Below are 21,132 nucleotides of genomic sequence, written 5' to 3' on the forward strand. Positions count from 1 at the left end.
CTTCTGCCCCTTAGAATAGCCAAAAACATGCTATAAGAACTCCGTGATTTACTTCCACGTTTCCTTTCTTCATTTGTTTTTCCTATAGTAAAGGTTGAATAAACAACCAGCGTGACTGTAAATGTAAGAATATAATAAATGTAATTTGTGTGCAGATGTTAAAGTTACTATAAATTAAAAAAAGAAACAACCCCATTAACTTAATTTAGTTTTTAAACTAATTGAATCAAGCTTGCAACTTTCTTACATTACTTTTTTTGAAAACTTTCTTAAATTTCTTATGAAGTTATGTTTGAAATTGCAAAAATATTGGGGATAGAAATCAAATCATGCAGGAGAGCCTTAAAAAAAATGTCTACAGGAGCTCAGTTTCATATAATAATTAAGCCAATCTTTGAGCACATATACTTACTTAGCATGTTAATTTCTTCCATAATCAAAGGAACTTGTTGCTTCTATATATCTTTGAACTTATTGCGTTACTATTTTTTTTTATTTTAGCATAAGTGGAACATGTTAAATTCAGAACATCTTATTTATCTTTCCTGACTCCCGTACCAGTCAATCCATTTCTTCCCCATTGCATTACTAGTTACTAATTTACTGCCCTTTTGATCAACGCAACTTGGTGGAGAAAATAGGGTTTTTAGAAAACCACAAAATCGAAGCCCAAAAACTTTATGGGCATCAATTAAAAATAGGCAGGACAAAGTTTTCCTTTTCCTTCGAAATATCTTTCCTAAACTAGTAAATTTACGTATTTTGCTGGTTGATTTGTCAATAAAAAATTTATTCTGCTCGAAAATTAGAATTCTATTTTCATCTTAAGGGACAGTAGTGGCAAAGGAAAGTCGTACGACAGGCAACCACAACAAAAGGGCGCAGCGCAGCGCAGCTAATCACGCGTCTTTGTCCTTTTAGCGCGTTAACCCCTTTTCCCTCCCTATAAATGCTCCCCGGGGAACCTGTTCCTGGGAGGGAAAAAGTGTCGGCTTACTTGTTACTACTACTACTACTGCTGTTATTTGCGCTTTATAGCTGCTACTGCTGTTTTATTTGAGAGAGAAGAAGTCGTTAATGGCGGAACCGGAAAAGTTGAGCGGTTCCACCAAGGAAAACGAAAAAAGCATGGGGAGAGAACAGATGAACGAAGTTAAGGAGATGTTCAACAAGTTCGACACTAATGGCGATGGCAAAATCTCGGCGTCCGATTTAGGCAACATTTTGAACATGCTAGGTTCGAAAACGTCGCCTGACGAAGTTAAACGAATAATGGAGGAGATCGATACCGACGGCGACGGTTTCATCGACTTGAAGGAGTTCGAGGTGTACTTCGCTGGCGTGAACCAGACCGCAAACAACAAGGAACTTCGCGACGCCTTCGACTTGTACGATAAGGACAAGAACGGGAAGATCTCGGCGAACGAGTTGCATTCGGTCCTCAAAAGTATCGGTGAGAAGTGCTCGCTCAGTGATTGCCGTAAGATGATCAGATCCGTTGATGTGGACGGCGACGGCTGCGTTAACTTTGACGAGTTTAAGAAGATGATGGGAGGGAGTACTTGATTAACTAATACTAGCATCTTCATGATTAACTGCAGATTTAGGATCTTAAATCACTTCGCCCTAATCATTTTTATCCTTTGATCTTCTCTCCCGTAGATTCTCCTTTTAATATTGCTTTCGTTTTCGTTTTTTTTTTCTTTTTTGTTGTTATTTTGGGAGGGAAAATTGAGAAAGCCGGTGCTGTTGATTGCTGTTTGACCACTGAAGCAATATAGGTAGAGTAATGGTTTGTAGTTAGTATTTGAACGTGGAAGCAGCAATAATGGCGGTGGAATTATTATCATCTTTGACAATTACTGCAAATATTTGGTTGGCTTGCGATAAGTTGTGCTGTTGTTGATTTAATTATTGTCGAGTGGTGTGGAGGCCAAAAGTGTAGAGCACAAGAAAAGTGTGTGTGTGGTTCACTTCACGAAGACTTCATGTAGAGCAGTACCAATCGATGCCATGCTCCACACGGAGGAGGAGGAGGAGGTTGTGTTGTGTGCGAGTGTATTAATCCATACACGCGTTTTTCTTCCTTTTCACTTGCAGCTTTCAACTTCAACATCGATAAATCTTCAACTTGTGATTTGAGGATAGAAAAATATTTTAAAATTGAAAATTCAACTTGTGAATTACTCCAATACTTGTTTTGGATTTCAAGCTACGTGTACTCGTTGCTCTCGCATAAAACAAATCCTGCCTGCAGTAATAATATATAATTTTGTTAAGCTGCTAATTGTGCTTCGTTTATGATCTTAATTGATTTTTAGTTGCATTTAGAATTATTCGATATTAGGTTAAGAGATCAATTCTTATAATTCAAACTCGCCTGTAATTAGATTTTTTCACTTGCGGAAGGATCAAAGTCCTTCGACATTTCGTTACTCAGCCTACAAAGTCCTCATGATTGCAGTATGCAGCCGGTTACATACAAACTTACAAGTGAACTGATTCATATCTGGCCCCTTTGCAACCAGAATTGAAATGCATATTGTGCTATTTGCAACTAAGGAGTGAGTGCTGGATCAATTGAAAAGTTTTCTGGGCATTCATCTTCCCATCACATGATGATGTTGCCTTTTTTAAGTTGATCACGCTTGAACCTGATATTGCGTTTCGTGGTGAGGAATGCTCTTAGCTAGCCTTCCTTTATACTTGATGAGAATCCGCATGTTGATCTTCTTTTTTTTCTTTTCCGGGCTTATCTTTGCGTGTGTGGGTCTATAAATCCCGATGCGAGATGTGTTTATGTTGCGTGAGAATTGGATATTGACTAATATGCTCCTGGTGGGAAAACAAGATGGTGATGCATATCGCATGTGGTATTAAATTTCTCCTACCAGTAAAACAAAAGTGCCTAACATTTTTTTTCAAATATTACTTTTTAATTACCAACGCAATTTTTCAATCACAGTTTTTTATCTTTCTAACCATCAAGAATTATTTCAAATGATATTATTATGTGCTCTATCTATATCATATAATTGTACCCAAGATTATCATGTCAGCGTTGAGCATGATAACTATTGTAACATATAATCAAATTTACCAATGCTCTTTTTTTTTTTTTGGAAAATGAGTCTGACAATGCTCTTAAATTCAAGTACATGCTAATCATTTCTGTTTTGGTGGTTTTGAGATATTGATAAAATAAAGATTAATTTCCCCATCACGAATTTTCAAACTTGAACGATGACAACAAAGGAAGACTGAAAGCTTCCAAGTTCCAATAGCGTGACCAAATAACTCCGAGACAGCCTTCCACTTCTTGCGGTAGCATTCTGATCCCTCTTGGTCATCGCTGAGATTAGCCTTCAAGAAATCTGAATGGTAATCGTGCCATTTCTCGATCTTGGAATTGGATTTTTGCGAGCCTGTGGCTGCTGTCATCCTTCAGGAGGGCGGAGTCCTAGTCTTCTAGAACAATAGACCCACGAGAGGCAGTAAAGAACAGAAAGTATGCCCTGCCGGAAACGCTACTCAATGCGCATCCAAGTTCAAAGAGAGTGCAAATGAAGTCGCGTGAACAGTTTCTCGTTCGCGACTTTATGGTGCAAACTGCAAACCTCATCATGCGGCAACGCACGCACAACCTAAATGGAAATCCATTATCAGCCAAATTTTACCAAACCATTTCAGTTTGGTGGAACTAGGATTAGACAAATGAAAAGTTTGCAAAGTTATCCGCATACTAACAAGTAACAAATCAATAATCGAGTGAGTGAACCTGAGCTTTCTGAAAAAGCTGCTAATCAAGTGTTTGCGCTGTAAAAATCTGTGAATGGTTTTTTTTTTTTTGTCGAAACGATAGGTAAAAATCTGTGCATGGTTGAGAATGTGTGTTTTTCTCACAGTTTAGGTCTAATTTTACCCTATTAACAAATCTCCACACTTGTACAGCAACGCAAGAGGATAATGATATACACAAAAGAAGGCCGAAGGAGTAACGACCCTACTCCTCATCATGGTCTTAGCTAAAGTGTGCCAAAATTGCGGGTGACGATGTCGGTTAACCTATAGAAACATGCAGGAATCTGGGTTGGCTGATTCAATTGCGCTTTCGAGTCTCGTCCTCACATCACTCTTACCAAGTGGCCTGGACCATTTCTTCCCGGTCAAAAGTGTCAAGTTGTTGTCTTTCGTCTCTTAGCAAAAGCACTACTAGTTGACACCTTCCTCCTCTTAGTTCTGCGATCCGCTTTTGGTTTTGAGCTCTAGTGGCTACATTTTAAGTCCAACCAAATTTAACCATCTCCACTCCACTGTTGGCATCCACCATTTGCAAGCCTCGTAAAACCTTCAGGGTCCTGCTGTCCTGCATTCTAATGTTTCTCATCACCCACTTCCCAATGTGGCTTACTCTGACCGACAAAAGTTTGATGTGGACTGACTACTCGAGACGTTTGATGGAGCTCTCTGGATACATGCCACTTTGTAGTGTTCGTTCAATTCATGTTTGCTTCCTAGAGTTCATCTGCTAAATCTAGAAGGCTGTAATTAGACAATATACCTGTACAGTATAGCCTGCTTAAACTCGAAGCACTGTACAATTCACAAATATATATATATATATATATATATATATATATATATACATCTCATTAACCTGCTAAACAGCTAATGGAAGCCATGGTATCAACTCGGGCAATCTCTAAGCCTGAATGAGCGTCAATCAGCAAGCTATAGAGTAGAGATATCAAAACAAGGGATATGCAGATCATATAATAACATCCATCCTCTAGAGGAACAAGATTTTTGTCTATGACTATATGTAACTGTTCTTCACAATGACCTGCTGAATCTCATACTACAACCCATAAACGCTAAAGAATGGAGATAAACATTAAAAAAAACCTAAATTCTCAGAAGAATAGCCTAATCCTTCAATGGATTGCCGGGCAATCTCGTTGCATATGTGAGGCAACTTGAGGTGCTTCAGAGTCATAGATACATTCTTTCTGGTCGATGTTGTATGTATCCACTTCCACCTGCAAGCCAGCTGCTTCGGAAACACATGCCTTCACACTTTCAAACCTCACCCCTGACAGGGACACTTCAGAAAGAAGTTTCCATGCATAGTCCTCTGAGGCATCATCGTAATCCTTTCTCCTCTTGAGTACCATATGTCCACTTATTTCCCAAACAGCAGGATTGACTTGAGTTTCCAGGACCTCGAGGCTTACTTCTCCAAGTGCTTGTTTCTCTGCATAACACTGTACATATTCATCCAGGGAAAGACAAAGCTCAAGTTAGGCTCCAAGCAGAGACTAGTATTTCAAACAATAATAACAACTCTAGGCAAAGAACTTATTGAAGATTCACCTCCCGCAGAACTCCCATGTATTTACTACTCAAATTAGAACAAAGACTAGCCACAATCACTATTTTGTGTCACAATATCCAAGAACTATTCATAAGTGCAGAGAAGATTCTTCCAAAATGAGTTTTAACAAAATTTCAAACCCATCAAAAAACCAGAGTCAATTATTACCTAAGACTGTTCCAAGAGGGGTCTCCTTCTAGGCATAGAGACTTTTCATTTGAGGTAAAATTGGAAAGGCAACAAATTTTGGTTGTGCCTAAAGTTCTTTCAAAACAAATGTACACATGTATTACAACGTAAGGTACCAAATCAATTCTCTTAAACATACCCAAAGTTAATGTTTAAGTAAGGCTTTACATTGGCCTAAGTGCAATGGACAGGCATACTAATTTTTTCACTTACTCAGTCTGCATTTATTAAAAGACACCCTTGTACTGTGATATAGACAGAATATAAATCATAAAAATAAAAACCATGACAACTGCCAAATACATTAAGCCAATTTATGTCAAATGGCCAACCGAATCATTAGAGAGTAGACAAATTTACCTGAGGGAGCAAAAAGATTTTCCTCCCACAATCAGCAATTAGAACATTAAAAGGAACGTTATTCTGTTGGAGGTAAATGCATGAACTTGCAACAGCATCAGATAAGTCACGCAGTACACATCCACCCTCAAATACAAGACCTCGAACAGGATAATCCAATAGCTCAGAGACCACCAAATCAGCACCCTGCAATCCCTTCCTGGCCATTATTCTGCGAGTTGGTGCTTTCTCAATTGGGAAAGTCACGGACAGATAATATGCCTGTTAAAGATTAGGAATTAATCAGCCAAAAAAGCCTCCTTGGAGCTATCTACAGCATCACTATCATTGAAAATGGTTTCAACCATTTACCTGGAAGTGAAGATGATTAATGGTGGCAAAGGCACCCAAACTGTTATAACCAACTCTTAAGAAAGGATCTGCAGCTTCTTTCGCAAAATAAAGAGCAAGCAAGAAGCTCTCATGGTCAATCCTCTGAGGCAAGCAATCAAGCACCCGAGGTATGAGAAGTACATGCCCATATTCAATTGGACTCACCTGAAAGAAAATTTGTTTAATGTCAATGATATACATCTCATTATATTTCAGCAAATCATATGCAAGAGGCCAGTGCTTACATTAATAGCAACTACACTAGGTGAAATCGAACAAATATCAACTGCATAGCTGGAAAAGAAACGGGACTTGTCATCGTCATTTGATTCAAATCTGAATAGTACTTCTTCCTGGCCCACCTTGGTAAAGTTAAATTTGTTCTCATCAAAAGGCTGAAGAACCTGGTCAATACGAAATTCTGTTGGCCGTTTCTTCAGGTGGCGCCCCTCATTCAGCTGGGCTATAAAACCATATCTTCCAGGAATAACCTTTGTCTCACATGAGGTCACATCATACCGGAATAACCCTCTCCTCATTCGATCTTCCCATTGGGCCAGCAACAAGTTGTTCAAGAACGAGATTGGTGATACGCCATCATCAGAAGGAAAGACAGCATTGTTCTTTGAAGGATAGTCATTTTTCTTGAATGCATACAAAGGTAACTTGGAAACTGAAAAACAAAGAAAACCGACGTATGATATCATCAAATAGAGCTTTTGGCCCCAAATTCACTTATTTTCTTTAATCCCAAAGGTAAAGTGTGGCTAAATGTCAAAGTTACCTTGAATATATGGTATGCAATTGTAAAGATAACATATTTGTTGGTAACTTTAAAAGTAAAAAACAGGAAAATATAACACGATTATAACCATTTTAAGCTTTGGAGAGCTAAATGTCAAATCCACCTAGCCAAGTAATCAAATGTCGTAGAAGGAAAGGGAAGAAGAAAGAATATGCGATTCCAAATATAAAAGAACAGACATAAAATAAAACAAAAGAAAGGCTTGACTTTCAAAGTATGAAAGTAATACAGGCTTTACAGAATATTGAACCAAATCCATTACATCCGTTTGAAAACAACATGCACAAACCGTAATCAGGGAAAAATGACATTATTAAAAAAAGGTAAGTAGAAAAATGAAAATGAAATGATAAAGAAACGCATATATACCAGGTAAGCAGCATTTGCCAAGACAATTACGAGCACAGCCTCTGGCTTGGCTTTGGGTGGCGTCTTCGGTCCTAATGCCAGCCGCATTGTTGTTATCATCGCCATCTTCTTGGTAGTTGGAAACCACCGTGGGAACCTTCTTTATGGTCAGCATATTTTCTTGTTTTAGTGCAGTATTTGACAATTAAGCGGGGAGGGGGGAAAATGTTGGGTTGGGTTAACGAGGAAAATTAGAAAAGGTGGTAACCAGCGCCGCCGCCGCCAGCTAGAAAGAGGAGATCAGAGGGGCAACCGCCTTCAGAAGGTAAAGCACCCCTTCCACCGTGAGGGGACGGGATCCTGCACTTGTCCCCCTCCACCGTTGACTTCTTATTATTCTCAATCCGACGCTGCTTTAGATGGCGAAGAAGACTGTAGCCGAGGTGTTCGATAAAAGCCGTGACTGAAAGTTTTGGTATTAACAACGCTTCGTCCTAAATACGATACGACCACCCAAAATCAATGAAAAGATAGCACAAGTAGTTGTTGCCGTTGTTGGCAAATGGTTAGATTTAGGAGGTTAGGAAGAAGAAAGGAGAGGAAGATCAGTTTCGTGTCCGGTTTCGCCGATTTCTCTCCGTAGCTGAATTTACATGCAAATTTATGATTTTGGTTGGTTGGTTGGTTGGGTGGTGAATTTATATGCAAGCAACGACGGCTCGCAAGGGTTATTATCACTGTATCACCTTAACGTCCGGTGTCACTATTAATTTCCCCTTAACGTTATCTTTTGTCACTTTACCTCAAAACTAACGGCCAAACTTAACAGAGTTTGTTAATTAAAGTAAAAAAACAAGTTTAGCCCTTAAACTTATTATCATTTTACCCCCATAAACTATATTCTCGTTATCAATTTACCCTATAGAGTTATTTTTTAGGTAATTTATCCCACCGTTAAACCAATTTAGCAAGTTAGAAAACTTTAGAAGAAAGTACCCTTCTGTTTGTATAATAAAAATAATAAAACACTTAGAGTGGCTCTTCTCCTCTTTAGTATTAAGAAAAAAAGTCAAAGTATTAATTTCTTTCTTCTTGGCAATCTTATTAATATTAAAAAAATAAAAAGATCAGAAGGGGAAGGAGAGGAGGAGAGAGAGATAGAGAGAGAGAGAGAGTTCAATTCTTTTTTTAGAAAATACAAATAAGAAGAATTAAATACTATTATTATTTTAAAATTATTTCACTTTACTATTTATCACCAAATTTCAATTCTAATTCCAACAACCTTAAATTAATACGACAATGTTAGACTTTTTTTTTCTTTGAAAAATTTAATTTTCTGTCTCCTTCTTTCCTATCTCTCTTTCTTTTTATAGTATTAATAAGTGTGACAAAAGAAATTTGAGAAAATTCTTTAATTTTTATATTTTTGGATCTCTTAAAGTGAAAAAAGAAGAAGAATAATCATTCTAAATTTTTTATTTTTAATTATATATATATAAGGGTAAATATATTTAAACATATTTTACCATAGTAGTTAGATTAACGATGAAGTAAAATATCAAGAAAATAATGTTAGGTATTAAATAAATTATATCACTATAATTTAAAGAAATAAAGTAATAATAACAGTGTAGTAATGCTATAGAATAAAAGGGTATTTTTGTCCAAAATTTTTTAATATGTTGAGTTGAATTACTTATAGGAATGAAGTGACTAAAAGATAATGTTAAAGGATAAATTGATAGTATTAATATAGTTTAAGGGGTAGAGCGATAATAACTCTAAATTATAATAGGAGGTCACTTTTGGCTGTGGATGAAGTTGCAGATATGGAGTGCGGTCAATTTTCTTTGCGCCTTCCAATGAATATATAATTAACGGTTCCTGAAAGCGGTCAACCTTTTTTAGTGCCTTTCTAAGATTTGCCTTGATATCACGTTGCAATATATACCTACCATTCTTATTATAGTTTCAAAAATTTCTCTTGCCTCTCTCATCATGCTAATAAAATAAGAGTCCCTTTTAGGTTAAAGACAGATGATACTACCTTGCTGGACATCCCTAATTTATTAACTAAAAGTGTTAAAAAAAATGTAAAATTTAGCAAGCAAAAAGTCATGACAATAAATAATAAAATTGTCATTTTCGTCATTTTTTATCCTTGTAACAAATTTTGGCATGTATTCAAATTCAATTTTTGGCATGTATCAATAGGAGGAATTTAAATTTCTTACTAATCTAATCTAATCACAATAAAATATTCTTATTTATTGAAAAAAGAAAGTGACTTTAAGCTTCCACCAAACATTTAATTTCACAAACACTTCCTTCACTATTAAATTACCTATTAAAAGAGTTATCACATTCCTACACATTTACCCGTGTCCTCGTATCTGTTTCGTTGTTTTATCCTCTTGAAGAAGCGGGATCGAATAGTTCTTTTCCGTTTATAAATTCAGCCTACAAAAAATTCATATCGTTGCTATAAAGCAGGAACACCGTATTCTAGTTTAGTAGTCGGACACGAGTAATTACCAATGATTCAGTGCAAATGATGAGAATTAAGCATTCACATTTTGGTAATTTTCCACTAATTTTTTTGTCAAAATAAATGAGAAAGATATCTAGTTCCCAGCAGGAAGCAGTACACAACACTGAATCATTGGCATCGGTACATATACTAATACAAACCTTAGATCTAACATTATTCGTAGCTACGTAATCATGCATCCAATAAATGGTATAAAACACATTCGACAGCAAAAGATCAGTACTGCAATAATCTATTGCATGGTTTGGTGATCAGAAATTTGAAAATCCCACAAGTCTGCATCAGTAGAGCTGTAACCCGAGCCATTTTGATTTTCCTGCGTCCAAATATCACCCTCCTTAAATACCATCTGGGACAATTCTTCGAACCATAAACTAGTTACGTTGTCCTCCCCCGAGGCATCAAATCCCAACGGGGTTCCTTCACCTCCCTCTTCGTCAAGAAACAAGTTGTCCCACCACTGCATGTTGTTGTCATCATCCTTCTCTATTGTTGGGTGTGAAGTCGGAGGTGAATCCTTGAGACCCTGAGCATTCGTTGTTGTCCGTATAGTAGGAATTTCTGTGCTGCTTGATGCTGTCGTTGTCGTCGTTGTTGTTGCTTTTCCCCTCAACCAAGATGCATTTTTGGAGAAGGTCCAAGGACGAGGCTTCACTATGTTGCTTGCCCTAGGTTTTGTGGTGTAGTTTGTGTTACCGGCCTGGCCCTTTTCATCTGGTTGTCTTCTGAAAGCCATCTTCTTTATTAAATGGGTGTTCCAGTAATTTTTCACATCATTTGCAGTTCTTCCAGGAAGTCTACCGGCAATTAGTGACCATCTATAGAAATTATAAGAAGCATACGGCCGATAAAAGTCAAAGCAAAGTCGAAGTCGTAATAAAGGTAACTGCTGCTATTAATTCTTCTAACCTCAATCATTCTTGCAATTAGCGAACTGAGGTGCCTAGTTACTTAAAAGATCAATACTTGAAAACAACTACTGGATGCAACGATCAAAAAGCACTGATCGTCGTTTCCCTTAAACAAGAGTTACTCAATAAACACACAAAGAAATTAGAGCACATTACCAGTTATCCACTGTACTTTTGAAATGGTATAGTTTTATTTACTCAACTATTTTAAGGCTAGAAATTAACCATTCAACTCCCAAACGTGTATATATATTAGAGTTTATTGCCAAAATAACTCTCCTTCTAAAAAATATACCCAAAGTAACCTAATTTTAAAATTTATTACCTTTATAATCTTTTTTTTGCCATATAGGTTGCACATGTGTCTGGACAGAGATAGAGGCACACTTTATTTCTTTTTTTCATTTAATATCTTTCCTGATTCTCTCTCTCGTGTATTTTTTCCTTTCATTGTCTTTTCCTTGTCAAATGTAATTTTGAGAAGTCAATATTTATATTAACAGTATATAAAAATTCATTATCATCCTTGATAATATCAAGGTAAACAAAGATTATTCTCTTATCTTTTCTATTGTGCAATTTTTGAAACATTGTTATGGCGTTCAAAAAAATTTTAATATTAATTGTATAACAAATGATTTCTCACACCGTGTGTTTGATAAAATGTCTAGGAGAAAATAATATAGCAGTTTTTAGTTTGCAATTGAAAACTTGAAAATTTCAGTTTTATTACATCTTGTAAAAGCTTTTTTCAAAGAGTAAGAAGGATAATATAAACAAATATGATAACCTTGAAGTTTTTGTAACTTTTTCTTGTTATTGCTTACAATTTTTGTTGCAATTTTTGAATTTTTCAAATTTAATTTTTGAAAAAATATATGCAATAGGTTTGATTCATTTCAAGAAAAATGTAGAGACCAATCATAGTAAGGTCAATAATGGTAGAATTTATTTTAAATAATTATAAGAAAATTATCAAAGTTATGCAATCTTATTGTGTCTCTATGATTAAAAAAAATTAAAAATTTTAACTCATATTGGAAACTATAAACTAATCAAAACTTTCCTTTCTTGTTATCCTACGTGGCAATCAGGATAATAAGGTGGCAATAATAACATCATTATGGGAATAAAGTTTGAAAGTGAATCATATTGAGAATATTTGTTAGAAAGAGTATTATTTTAGCAAAAAACTCATATATATTAGGTTATTCTATTCATTTTTACTGTCAAATACCTCTCAATTATGTTTGCTGATTGATACAAGTCTTTAGATGTAGTAGATTTGACGGTAAAAACAAACGAAATGACCGGAAATATATACGTTTGCGAGTTGAGTGGCAAAATTTTATAGTGTTCAAGGTTGACTAGTCAAGAATATATCATTTTAAAAATTTAATAAGTAATAGTGCTTCAGTTCTGACTAACATACCTTGTTGCATCATAAATATATTTTCGAATTCATCTTTTTATAATTCTAATCATTTTTTATCTTACATATTTTACATCACAAAAATATTACAATAATTTTTTCAAATAATACTCTATCCAAAAAAAAAAAGTGCTTCTGTTCTAACCAACGTACCATGTTGACCAAAATTTGCATGCAAAGTCTACTTGTTTCATAAAATCTTTTTAAAATCATGTATATCAAAATACTAGGTACGTATGGCAATTCTTTTGAAGATTTGTATAGCTTTCTGGGACGAGCGAATCCTTCAACTTCATTATTCTAATTATAGAAAAGGGGAAAAAAAAGTGAAACACTACTGCTTAAAATACCAAAAAAAAAAGAAAAAGAAAAAAGAACTGGCCTGTTGCCCAACAGCTTTTGAAGCCTGATGAGAAGATCGACTTCATCAGAAGCGAAGTCTCCTCGCTTTATATCTGGCCTGAGATAGTTGAGCCACCGTAGTCTGCAACTTTTGCGGCACCTATTTAACCCTGTCGAAACAAAACGATAAATTTCAGATGTTAAAACCTTTTTTTCACGAGTTCGATTCTCACCATACTTTACTCCTTCGCCCTAGTAAATAGGTTTTACTGTATCCCTGAGGATGCATGTGTATATCCGCCTCTGTATCTCTAATGCAGCAGAGATGGAAACAAATAGATTCGAATACTACAAGGTTGTAGGGAGTGTTGAATTACCTGCCCGAAGTGGAACTTGATGCCACTTTCCTTCACCATACTTCTCCATGCACTTTCTTAAAAGGATGTCTTCTTCTTCAGTCCATGCACCTTTTCTTAGTCCGTCAGTGTTACGCATACTATAGTACTGCTACACGTACCACACTAGAATAAGCACTTGAAATGGATGAACTTTCTATGCTTCACATTTGTCCCACGCCACCCCTCTTGCTTTTATAGGACCATCTTTTTACCATATATGTAACTTCAGTCGCACTCAGGGCAAGGGTAAAGCGTTATATCTTGGCTTCCTGACGTGCAGATTTGCCATCCACAACCATTTAATTTCCCCGATAGAAGTTCCATAGATGTACGTAGGAGCAGTCCTTATCAACCGCATGCATGTATTAACTACGTATTTGTCCAACAACAATTAGTCAATTACAAACCGTCAAAATCTGTATCTTGGAAAACCAAATTCCCCTTAATCAAACTACGCTGTGAGAAAATATCACCTCCCTCTTAACTGCGTTTTCAGACATGTCCATGTTCCTGGTTGTCGTAAAAGAAAACCCTACAAAGAACTCCAACTCAATTCAACTTCTGCAATTTTGTTGCTTTGGTTCATTCCTTTTGGGGATATTAACGTCAGTTGCTTACATTATACTTGAATTAGACCATTGGCATGATACGGTGCAGCTCAAGTACCATCTTAAAAGCTGGACTTCTAAATTGTTTGTTTTGTAATTTGTAAAGGCCTTGCGTGCTCACCCACGTTTGCACCAAGTTTTAGAACTCTCTCGATTTCCATTTATTGACTTTTCTTCTTGATTAGTACTTAGTTAATAGTGTCTAAATTCTTTGAATTGCCCAAGTTTTTTTGTATCTCAATTATCTAATCTTCTATATTGTAGTGTCTAAATTCATTGGATTGCCTAGATGTACTATACCTCTATTAGTTCCTGTGATGCAGTATTTAGTTCATTACATTGTCTAATTCATTCCACTGTTTAAATTCCTTGTACCTAAATACCTATAAATATGGGCATTTACTCTTTCACGTTAAATAATCAACATAGAAATTTTTTCCTCTTCAACTTTTCTCATAAAGTTCAGCTAGATTTTCAAATATGATACCTTTTTGGGATGAATTTGAAAGGAAAAACAAAGGAGTTTAGAGATGGTATTAGCCCGTTCGTGTGGTCGCGTCTAAAGCTAGTCTGCAAGTTGAAAAAGTCGAGATCTATGTGCGTGGCGGTTTTCCACTTCAATTTGAAGACCTACGAAACTTGTTTCCAAATTGAATTGAGAAACGATTTAAATTATCTTTTGTCAATTTGGGATATCCTTTTCCGAGGGAAATTAGGAAGTATACTGCCGAATAGGAGGGAGACGCGGCTGACTATTACTACTTCAGAAAGGCAACAACTTTGTTTTGTCTAGGAGTTTTTGGCTAACTACTAGTCTCGACACTAGGAGAAGAAAACGGGAGGTGGCCGTCTCTTCACTTGTTTTCTTCTTTTGTTTGCCTATTGTTGAATGTGGAGGTTATCTTAATCAGTGAAATTTTTTGGTTTGCTCTCAACGGACAGTAACTAAATTTTCTTTTCTAGTCAAGGAATAACGAAGAATTTGATTTAGGTACAACTGTGAGATCTAATTATTTTTATTAATTTCTTTTATTTGTTAGTATTTGTATGTTTATTGGTTTAATTTCTTATGATTGTTTTATTATTTGAATATCATGGGCGCTCAATAATTAATTCAATCTAACAATCTAATGCCAGTTAAAACAGTTAAATCCGTACTTATTTAATTGTTTTAAATTAGCAGTGACAAGCACAATTGATTTCATGTTAAGGAGACATATGGTCTAATTTAAATAAATCTTAATAGTGTGTTTATTGATTAGAACAGAATTTTTCTAATTTTTAATACAATCAAGAAATTAAATTCTATAAGTGTACCTTAACTATCAATGCGATAAGGAAAAGTGATTGTCATCGCATGGTTGGTAGTTATAACCTATATATTAACAAATAAATAATATTATTATTGTATTAATGAGCAGTTGTATGAACCACGTCCAGAGTTTTTTCCTTGGCTAGAGTTTGATTATTATTGAATTAATTTAATTTTTTTTCATTTGATTGCTTTTAGTTAAATTGATTTTTTATTTTAATTTTTCAAAATTCCTACTTAATTCTTGTTTGAAAAGAAATAAATCATCTAGTTCTTGAGAAGATAACACTACTCACTGCTTTACTTGAATTTAAGTTTTTAGAATAGAAATTTTATTTTTAATGGTTTGACACCCATCAAATTTTGGCATTGTTTTTATAACGCCCATCAAATTTTAATTTAAGTAGCTGACAATAGGCCTGTCAACGGGTCGGGTCTAGACCCGGATCCGTGAAATTATTGCGGGTATGGGTAGGGATTTAATTCCGTTTCCCGGATCCGTTTTGTGAAACAAAAAAACGAGTCGGATACGGAATATAGTATTCCGACCCGTATTAGACCCGGATCCGGATATAAATGAATTAATAATTTAAAAAATATATATTTATCAATATAATTTGATTAGGGTGATGTATTTGAGTAAAGTCAATTTGATTTCTTTTCTTATTTGATTTTTTCTTTGCATTAGTTAGAAATTAGTTTACAAATATATTTTTTTCTCATTTTTATTAAAAATTATAAATTTTGCTAAATTTGTTCGGGTAGACCCGACCCGGATCCGGATCCGGAACATAGAATAAAAGATCCGTCGGGTAAACGGGTCGGATCCAGGTCCGAAAAAATGAATTCCGGCCCGGACCCGGCCCGTTGACAGCCCTAGCTGACAAGTTTAAAAATTTCATAAGACTACTAATTGATAAGGCATGCTTACGTCTATGAGTCACGCTGAAATTGGCGAGTTAAAAATTTTTGACTAGAAGACTCCATATGTTTTAGCAGTTGGGATCCTCTATGCCACTACTCGGTACCAAATCCAGTGTCAATCCCACTTATCACGTGATGGTAGAAGAAATTTAAATAAACAATACATGACAAATTAAATAAATAGGACACTTGGCATAAATATAGAAGTGGCACTGAATTGTCACTGGAAAAGTGGCACTGAGGATCCCGTGTGATGTTTTAGGTATGTCCGCGTCTAAAATGATTTAAGAATTTGGTGACTACTTTTATTCTATTGGTTTCACCCCCACTTGTGCTCCACATTCTTAGCAGTGCGATATCCTCCTCCATGTTCAAAAAAGTTTCGTTGTCCCTTTTTTTTATTTTGTTCTTTATTTCTTATATTGAGAACAAAGTAAGATTTAGATATGGAGGATAGTATATTAAAAAAAGTGTAAGTGTAGGCATTTTTGTTGAAAATTTTTATTTAATATTTTAAATTTTATTCAATTTTTACCACTTCTTGTGCATTTTTGTGATTATTCTTGACAAATGAGAGTTAGATTCTCAAATTTGACTATTGTTAAATTTTTATGTGCTAATATGTTAAGTATGATATGGTAAGATCTAAACGTGTCTCACTGGTGAATATTTAAAATTTGAAAAAAAGACTCAAATGTGGGGAGCATTTAAAAACAAAAGAAAAGAAAAAGGTATGCTAATAGTGAAAATTGTGGAAGTGTGTGAATGATTATGTTAACTTGATGATCTATGAATTTTAATATTGAGATTTTGTTTAATAGTCGAACTACTTGCTGACGAATACTGATTGAATATTTTATATTTTTAGATTAGTTAATCAAAAATTGAAAGAGTCATTGATTTTAAAAGTCAATCGAAGAGATATTTCTTAGAAATTAGCCACTAATACTTGCCGTGTGTTTAATTATATTTTGACGATAAGTGATTTGGGACGATAGCCGTTGTTTCAATTCAATTTTGATTAGTTGTTTTCATACTTGAGAACAAACATGACTTAAATGTGAGAAAAATTGATCAGATGCACAAATGGGTTAAATTTGTGAATATTTTCCCTCAATATTTGTCAAATATTGCATTATTGAACGGATTCTATTCATATTTGGCAATTGATACTGATTGTAAGAATTTGACAAGAAAAGAAGTACAAAGTGATTTAAAAAACATTTTTAACCCGTTCCGTATGTTCACGTCTAAAGTTAGCTTGCAAGTCTGAAAACACTGAGATTTACACGCGTGACGATTTTTCAGTTCAAATTAAAGACCTACGAAACATGTTTTCAAATTATATTGGGAAACGATTTAAATTATCTGTTATCAATCTGGGGATTTCTTTTTCTGAGATAAATTAGGAAGTATATTTTACTTAGAAAGCTACAAAATAGAAGGGGGGCACAGTTGACCATTAGTATTTTGGAAGGGCAATGACTTTTGTTTTGTCCGAGAGTTTTTGGCTAACGGACAGTCTCGGCACCAGGAGAAGTAAACGGGAGGCGGCCGTCTCATCACTTGTCTTTTTCTTTTGTTTGCCTATTGTCGACCATGGAGGTTATATTAATCAATGAAATTTTGTGGTTTACTTTCAATGGGGAGTAGCTAAATTTTATTTTCTAATCAAGGAAAAACAAAGAATTTGATTCAGTTGTAACTACAACTGTGAAATCTAATTGTTTTTATTAATTTCTTTTATTCGTTAACATTTTTATGTTTTTTTGTTTAATTTCTCGTGGTTATTTTGTTGTTTGAATATTATGATGGACTCCTGATATTTAATTCAACCTAACAATCTAATGCCAGTTATGACAGTTAAATTTGTACTTGTTTAATTGTTTTAAATTAGTGACGACTAGTATGATTGGTTTCATATTAAGGAGACATATGGTCTAATTTAAATAAATCTTAATAGTGTATTTATTGATTAGAATAGCATTTTTCTAATAGTGTATTTTTCTAATAATGTATTTAATAAATCTTAATAGTGTATTTTTCTAATTTTTAATGCAATCAAGAAATAAAATTTTACGGGCGTACTTAGAGTTGTTTTTTGATTAGAGAAATAGTTAACAGATATACTTTAACTATCATACGGTAAGGAAAAGCTTATTATTATTGCGTGTTTGGTAATTATAACCTATTTATTAACAAATAAATAAGATTATTATTGCATTAATGAACAGTTGTATAAACCACTTTTAAAGTTTTCTCTTTGGGTGGAGTTTGCTTATTATTGAATTAATTTAAATTTTCTTTCGTTTGATTGCTTTTAGTTAAATTGATTTTTTATTTTAATTTTTCAAAACCCCCATTTAATTATTGTTTAAAAGGAAATAAATCATTCATTGTCTGAGGAAACGACCCTACTGGTCGCAATACTCGAATCTAAGTTTTTAGAGTAGGAATTTTAATTTTGTTGGTTTAACACCTATCAATCTGTTTGGTATAAAGGCAAAAGGGAAATGAATACTAAAATCTCTACCTCAACTGAGGTATTTGAAGCAGTTTTAAAAAGATTGAAGCATACAAAATATAAGAGGTAGGTTCATTATAAATTTCAAACATTATCATCCGCCCATCAATTAAGAAAATTTTAGCCAATAAAATTTAAACTTGACTAGGATATCCAAACAGAAAAGGGGTAGTCGCTTAACTACTTGACTAGGATATCCAATTTTACGCTCTAAATGTTCCAATTCTTCAGCATATCGATCGCGATAAATGTAACACTCTGATTACTTTGATGAGCCCATTAGCTGCGCTTGGAATCTTTTGAGGAGAATGATGATAAAATAATAATGATATAAAATAATTAGAATAGGAATTAGGTGGTATTTGCTCTTTAACATATCTAGTCTATTGGGAATGCAAGACTTCCCAATTGAGTTCAATTACTGAGGTGGCGTTGCTTCATTGGCTAATTGGTGGTAGTCCAATTGATTCCAAGTTGAAGAGGTGTCGCCTTGTGATTGGTCAATTGGTGATAGTCCTCCCAATTGCATAAGAAAACAGTGATGTGGCGAGTTTTGATTGGATGAGAGGTGGTAATTGGATTGTGCTAAAATTTGGCCTCTTTTTTATTATTTTTTTTACCCAACAAATCATATTAACAAAAATTTGGCCTCTTTTTTTTTTGTTGTCCACCAAATCACCTCTAATTACCAATTCTCTGCAATTAATTGTTAATAACTAATTAATAATATCATGTTTTTGGTCATCCAACAAATCATCTTTAATTAACAATTTTTTAATTATTAAAAAAATTGACTTCTTTTTTGTGGTTGCCCAGAAAATCGTATGTAATTATCAATTTTTTTCTTGTTGTCCAACAAATCATATCTAATTATCAGTTGTTCACAATTAATTGTTAATAACTAATTAATAATGTCATGTTTTGGTCGTCTAACAAATCATGTTTAATTAACAATTTTTTACAATTATTAAAAAATTGGCTTCTTTTTTGTGGTTGCACAAAAAATACATTTAATTATCAATTTTTTTCAAATGTTATCAAAAAGTGTCCTCTTTTATTTTGGGTTGTCTAACAAATTACGCTTAATTATCAAATTTTTTGCAATTAATTAACAATTTCAGTTTCTATTGCCTAATAAATCACATTTAATTACTAGCTTTTTGCAATTATTAACACTTTTTTTTGGGTTGCCAAATGAACCACATCTGATTACCAACTTTTGCAATCAATTGTTAATTTTTTTTGGGTTTTTTTGGCATGCGGTTGCTCAGCAACTAGCTTTAATTACCTTTCTTTGCAATTAAGTGCTTATAGTAAAAGTGGCTTGTGGATTTCCCACATTGTTTGGACGTCCTCCCACACCACCTCCCTTGCATGTGAGGTGATGGTGGTCTTCTCACTCGCCCTTTTTGTCCAGAGCCTCTGTTTCTTTTCTTTTGACTTGGCAGGAAAAAATGAAAGGAAAGAAATGGGCATGTAGCTCTAGGTTAGCCTTAGGAAAAAAATTATTTTTACTCATAAATTTTTTAAATGACTCATGCACCCTTGCTAAAATTCAAATGCTTCTGCTATGTTTGTTCTATTTCTTGCTCCAACATAATTCTTTGAGGACTATTTTGGAAACTAACAAAAGAGTTGCTGGTGCTTATGTCATCTGTTGTCCTTCTGCTTCCATTAGAAATCGACAGCTCACCTGTCTACTCGAGTGGCTCGAGGAACCACTTCCTTTCTTTTCTCTTTTCCGATCAAAATTGCTCCTCTTCCATTCTCCACCGATAATTCTCTCAAAACTCTTATCGTTAGAATCAATAAGAGGTGAATAAAGTAAAACGATGAAGAGAAAACTCAATTATGCATTTCCATGGATGCTATCATGATATTTTTTCCGTATGTTTATTTTTAAGTTTATTGTTATGGGATTCTTTCCCCTGTTCAGCTCCTTATTTTCTTGTCATTATCAGCAATGATTTGTCCTTTGTATATCTCTTTTCCCGTAAAATCAATAATCAAATATTCATTCAAAAACAAGTTTTTCAAATATAATGCTACAGTAATACACAATAATTCAAAAAACATTTCATCCATATAATTTATCAAATATTTCAAATAATTTTTATAGTAAAATTTTTCAGAGTACTTTTGGATCAATGTAATGCTTAATGTATGTCTTGTTTCCTCCAGACATTACTGAAATTTACATTATTAATGTACTTTTGGATCAATGTTAACTTTAGTTCTATGTCTTATTTCCTTTGAAAAAGATTGAAATTGACATTCATAGAGCCAATTTTAATGTAACATTTTTATGTCATTTTATTTATTTTATTGTTTTATCTTTCATTATATGCTACTAGGAACCATCGAGCAAACTCTACAATTAACCACCGCGCATCGTGCGGTGATCCTCTCCTAGTTTGCCATTTATATTGCGATTGATTCTGTAAAAATCTCATCATATTAATTGGTCAGTTCAGAGAACCAGTTAAAAGCACCATTTCGTTGTCCAAGCGACCTATAAAACAAATGTACGATGTCTTGTCTGTAAAAGTGACGATGGAGGAGGGGATGGTGATGGCATGAACTAATAAAACTCCGCCAAGTGTCCTTTCTGAGCCCCCAGATGCCCGGCGCCACGCAACGCAGGTGGACCTTAAAACGTGAACTATTGATCACGACATC

At 34.4% G+C, this 21,132-nt stretch overlaps 3 protein-coding genes across 3 annotated transcripts; 1 reads left to right on the plus strand and 2 right to left on the minus strand.

Annotated features, from left to right (window-relative positions):
- Nucleotides 1–919: 919 nt before the first annotated feature.
- LOC113761613 (probable calcium-binding protein CML18) lies at nucleotides 920–2,192 on the plus strand. Its single transcript, XM_027304682.1, has one exon. It carries the CDS (start codon nucleotides 1,078–1,080, stop codon nucleotides 1,564–1,566), a length of 489 nt encoding a protein of 162 aa, XP_027160483.1. The 5' UTR covers nucleotides 920–1,077; the 3' UTR covers nucleotides 1,567–2,192.
- A 2,494-nt stretch (nucleotides 2,193–4,686) lies between these two features.
- LOC113762678 (GDP-L-galactose phosphorylase 1-like) lies at nucleotides 4,687–8,078 on the minus strand. The gene is made up of 5 exons (XM_027306234.1): nucleotides 7,470–8,078; nucleotides 6,541–6,968; nucleotides 6,275–6,460; nucleotides 5,924–6,184; nucleotides 4,687–5,264 (listed from the first exon to the last, which is right to left on the minus strand). Exons 1-5 carry the CDS (start codon nucleotides 7,621–7,623, stop codon nucleotides 4,935–4,937), a joined length of 1,359 nt encoding a protein of 452 aa, XP_027162035.1. The 5' UTR covers nucleotides 7,624–8,078; the 3' UTR covers nucleotides 4,687–4,934.
- Nucleotides 8,079–9,938: 1,860 nt separating this feature from the next.
- Nucleotides 9,939–13,230, minus strand: LOC113763040 (transcription factor MYB113-like). Its single transcript, XM_027306724.1, has 3 exons — nucleotides 13,065–13,230; nucleotides 12,728–12,857; nucleotides 9,939–10,820 (listed from the first exon to the last, which is right to left on the minus strand). The coding sequence occupies exons 1-3, from the start codon at nucleotides 13,180–13,182 to the stop codon at nucleotides 10,235–10,237; spliced, it is 834 nt and encodes a 277-aa protein (XP_027162525.1). The 5' UTR covers nucleotides 13,183–13,230; the 3' UTR covers nucleotides 9,939–10,234.
- Nucleotides 13,231–21,132: the final 7,902 nt, after the last annotated feature.

The sequence above is a fragment of the Coffea eugenioides genome, chromosome 2 (genome assembly GCF_003713205.1).
Source record: "Coffea eugenioides isolate CCC68of chromosome 2, Ceug_1.0, whole genome shotgun sequence".
Lineage (NCBI taxonomy): Eukaryota > Viridiplantae > Streptophyta > Magnoliopsida > Gentianales > Rubiaceae > Coffea > Coffea eugenioides.

What these genes read in the sequence shown, in the direction of transcription:
- LOC113762678 (XM_027306234.1), bottom strand. Translation starts at nt 7,623, where the DNA reads ATGCTGACCATAAAGAAGGTTCCCACGGTGGTTTCCAACTACCAAGAA. An exon ending in CTAGTGTAGTTGCTATTAAT is followed by an intron (nt 6,461 to 6,540) that starts GTAAGCACTGGC and finishes ATTTTCTTTCAG; the next exon opens with GTGAGTCCAATTGAATATGG. An exon ending in TTAATCATCTTCACTTCCAG is followed by an intron (nt 6,185 to 6,274) that starts GTAAATGGTTGA and finishes AATCTTTAACAG; the next exon opens with GCATATTATCTGTCCGTGAC.
- LOC113763040 (XM_027306724.1), bottom strand. Translation starts at nt 13,182, where the DNA reads ATGCGTAACACTGACGGACTAAGAAAAGGTGCATGGACTGAAGAAGAA. An exon ending in TCAAGTTCCACTTCGGGCAG is followed by an intron (nt 12,858 to 13,064) that starts GTAATTCAACAC and finishes TTGTTTCGACAG; the next exon opens with GGTTAAATAGGTGCCGCAAA. An exon ending in CAAAAGCTGTTGGGCAACAG is followed by an intron (nt 10,821 to 12,727) that starts GCCAGTTCTTTT and finishes TAATTTCTATAG; the next exon opens with ATGGTCACTAATTGCCGGTA.
- LOC113761613 (XM_027304682.1), top strand. Translation starts at nt 1,078, where the DNA reads ATGGCGGAACCGGAAAAGTTGAGCGGTTCCACCAAGGAAAACGAAAAA.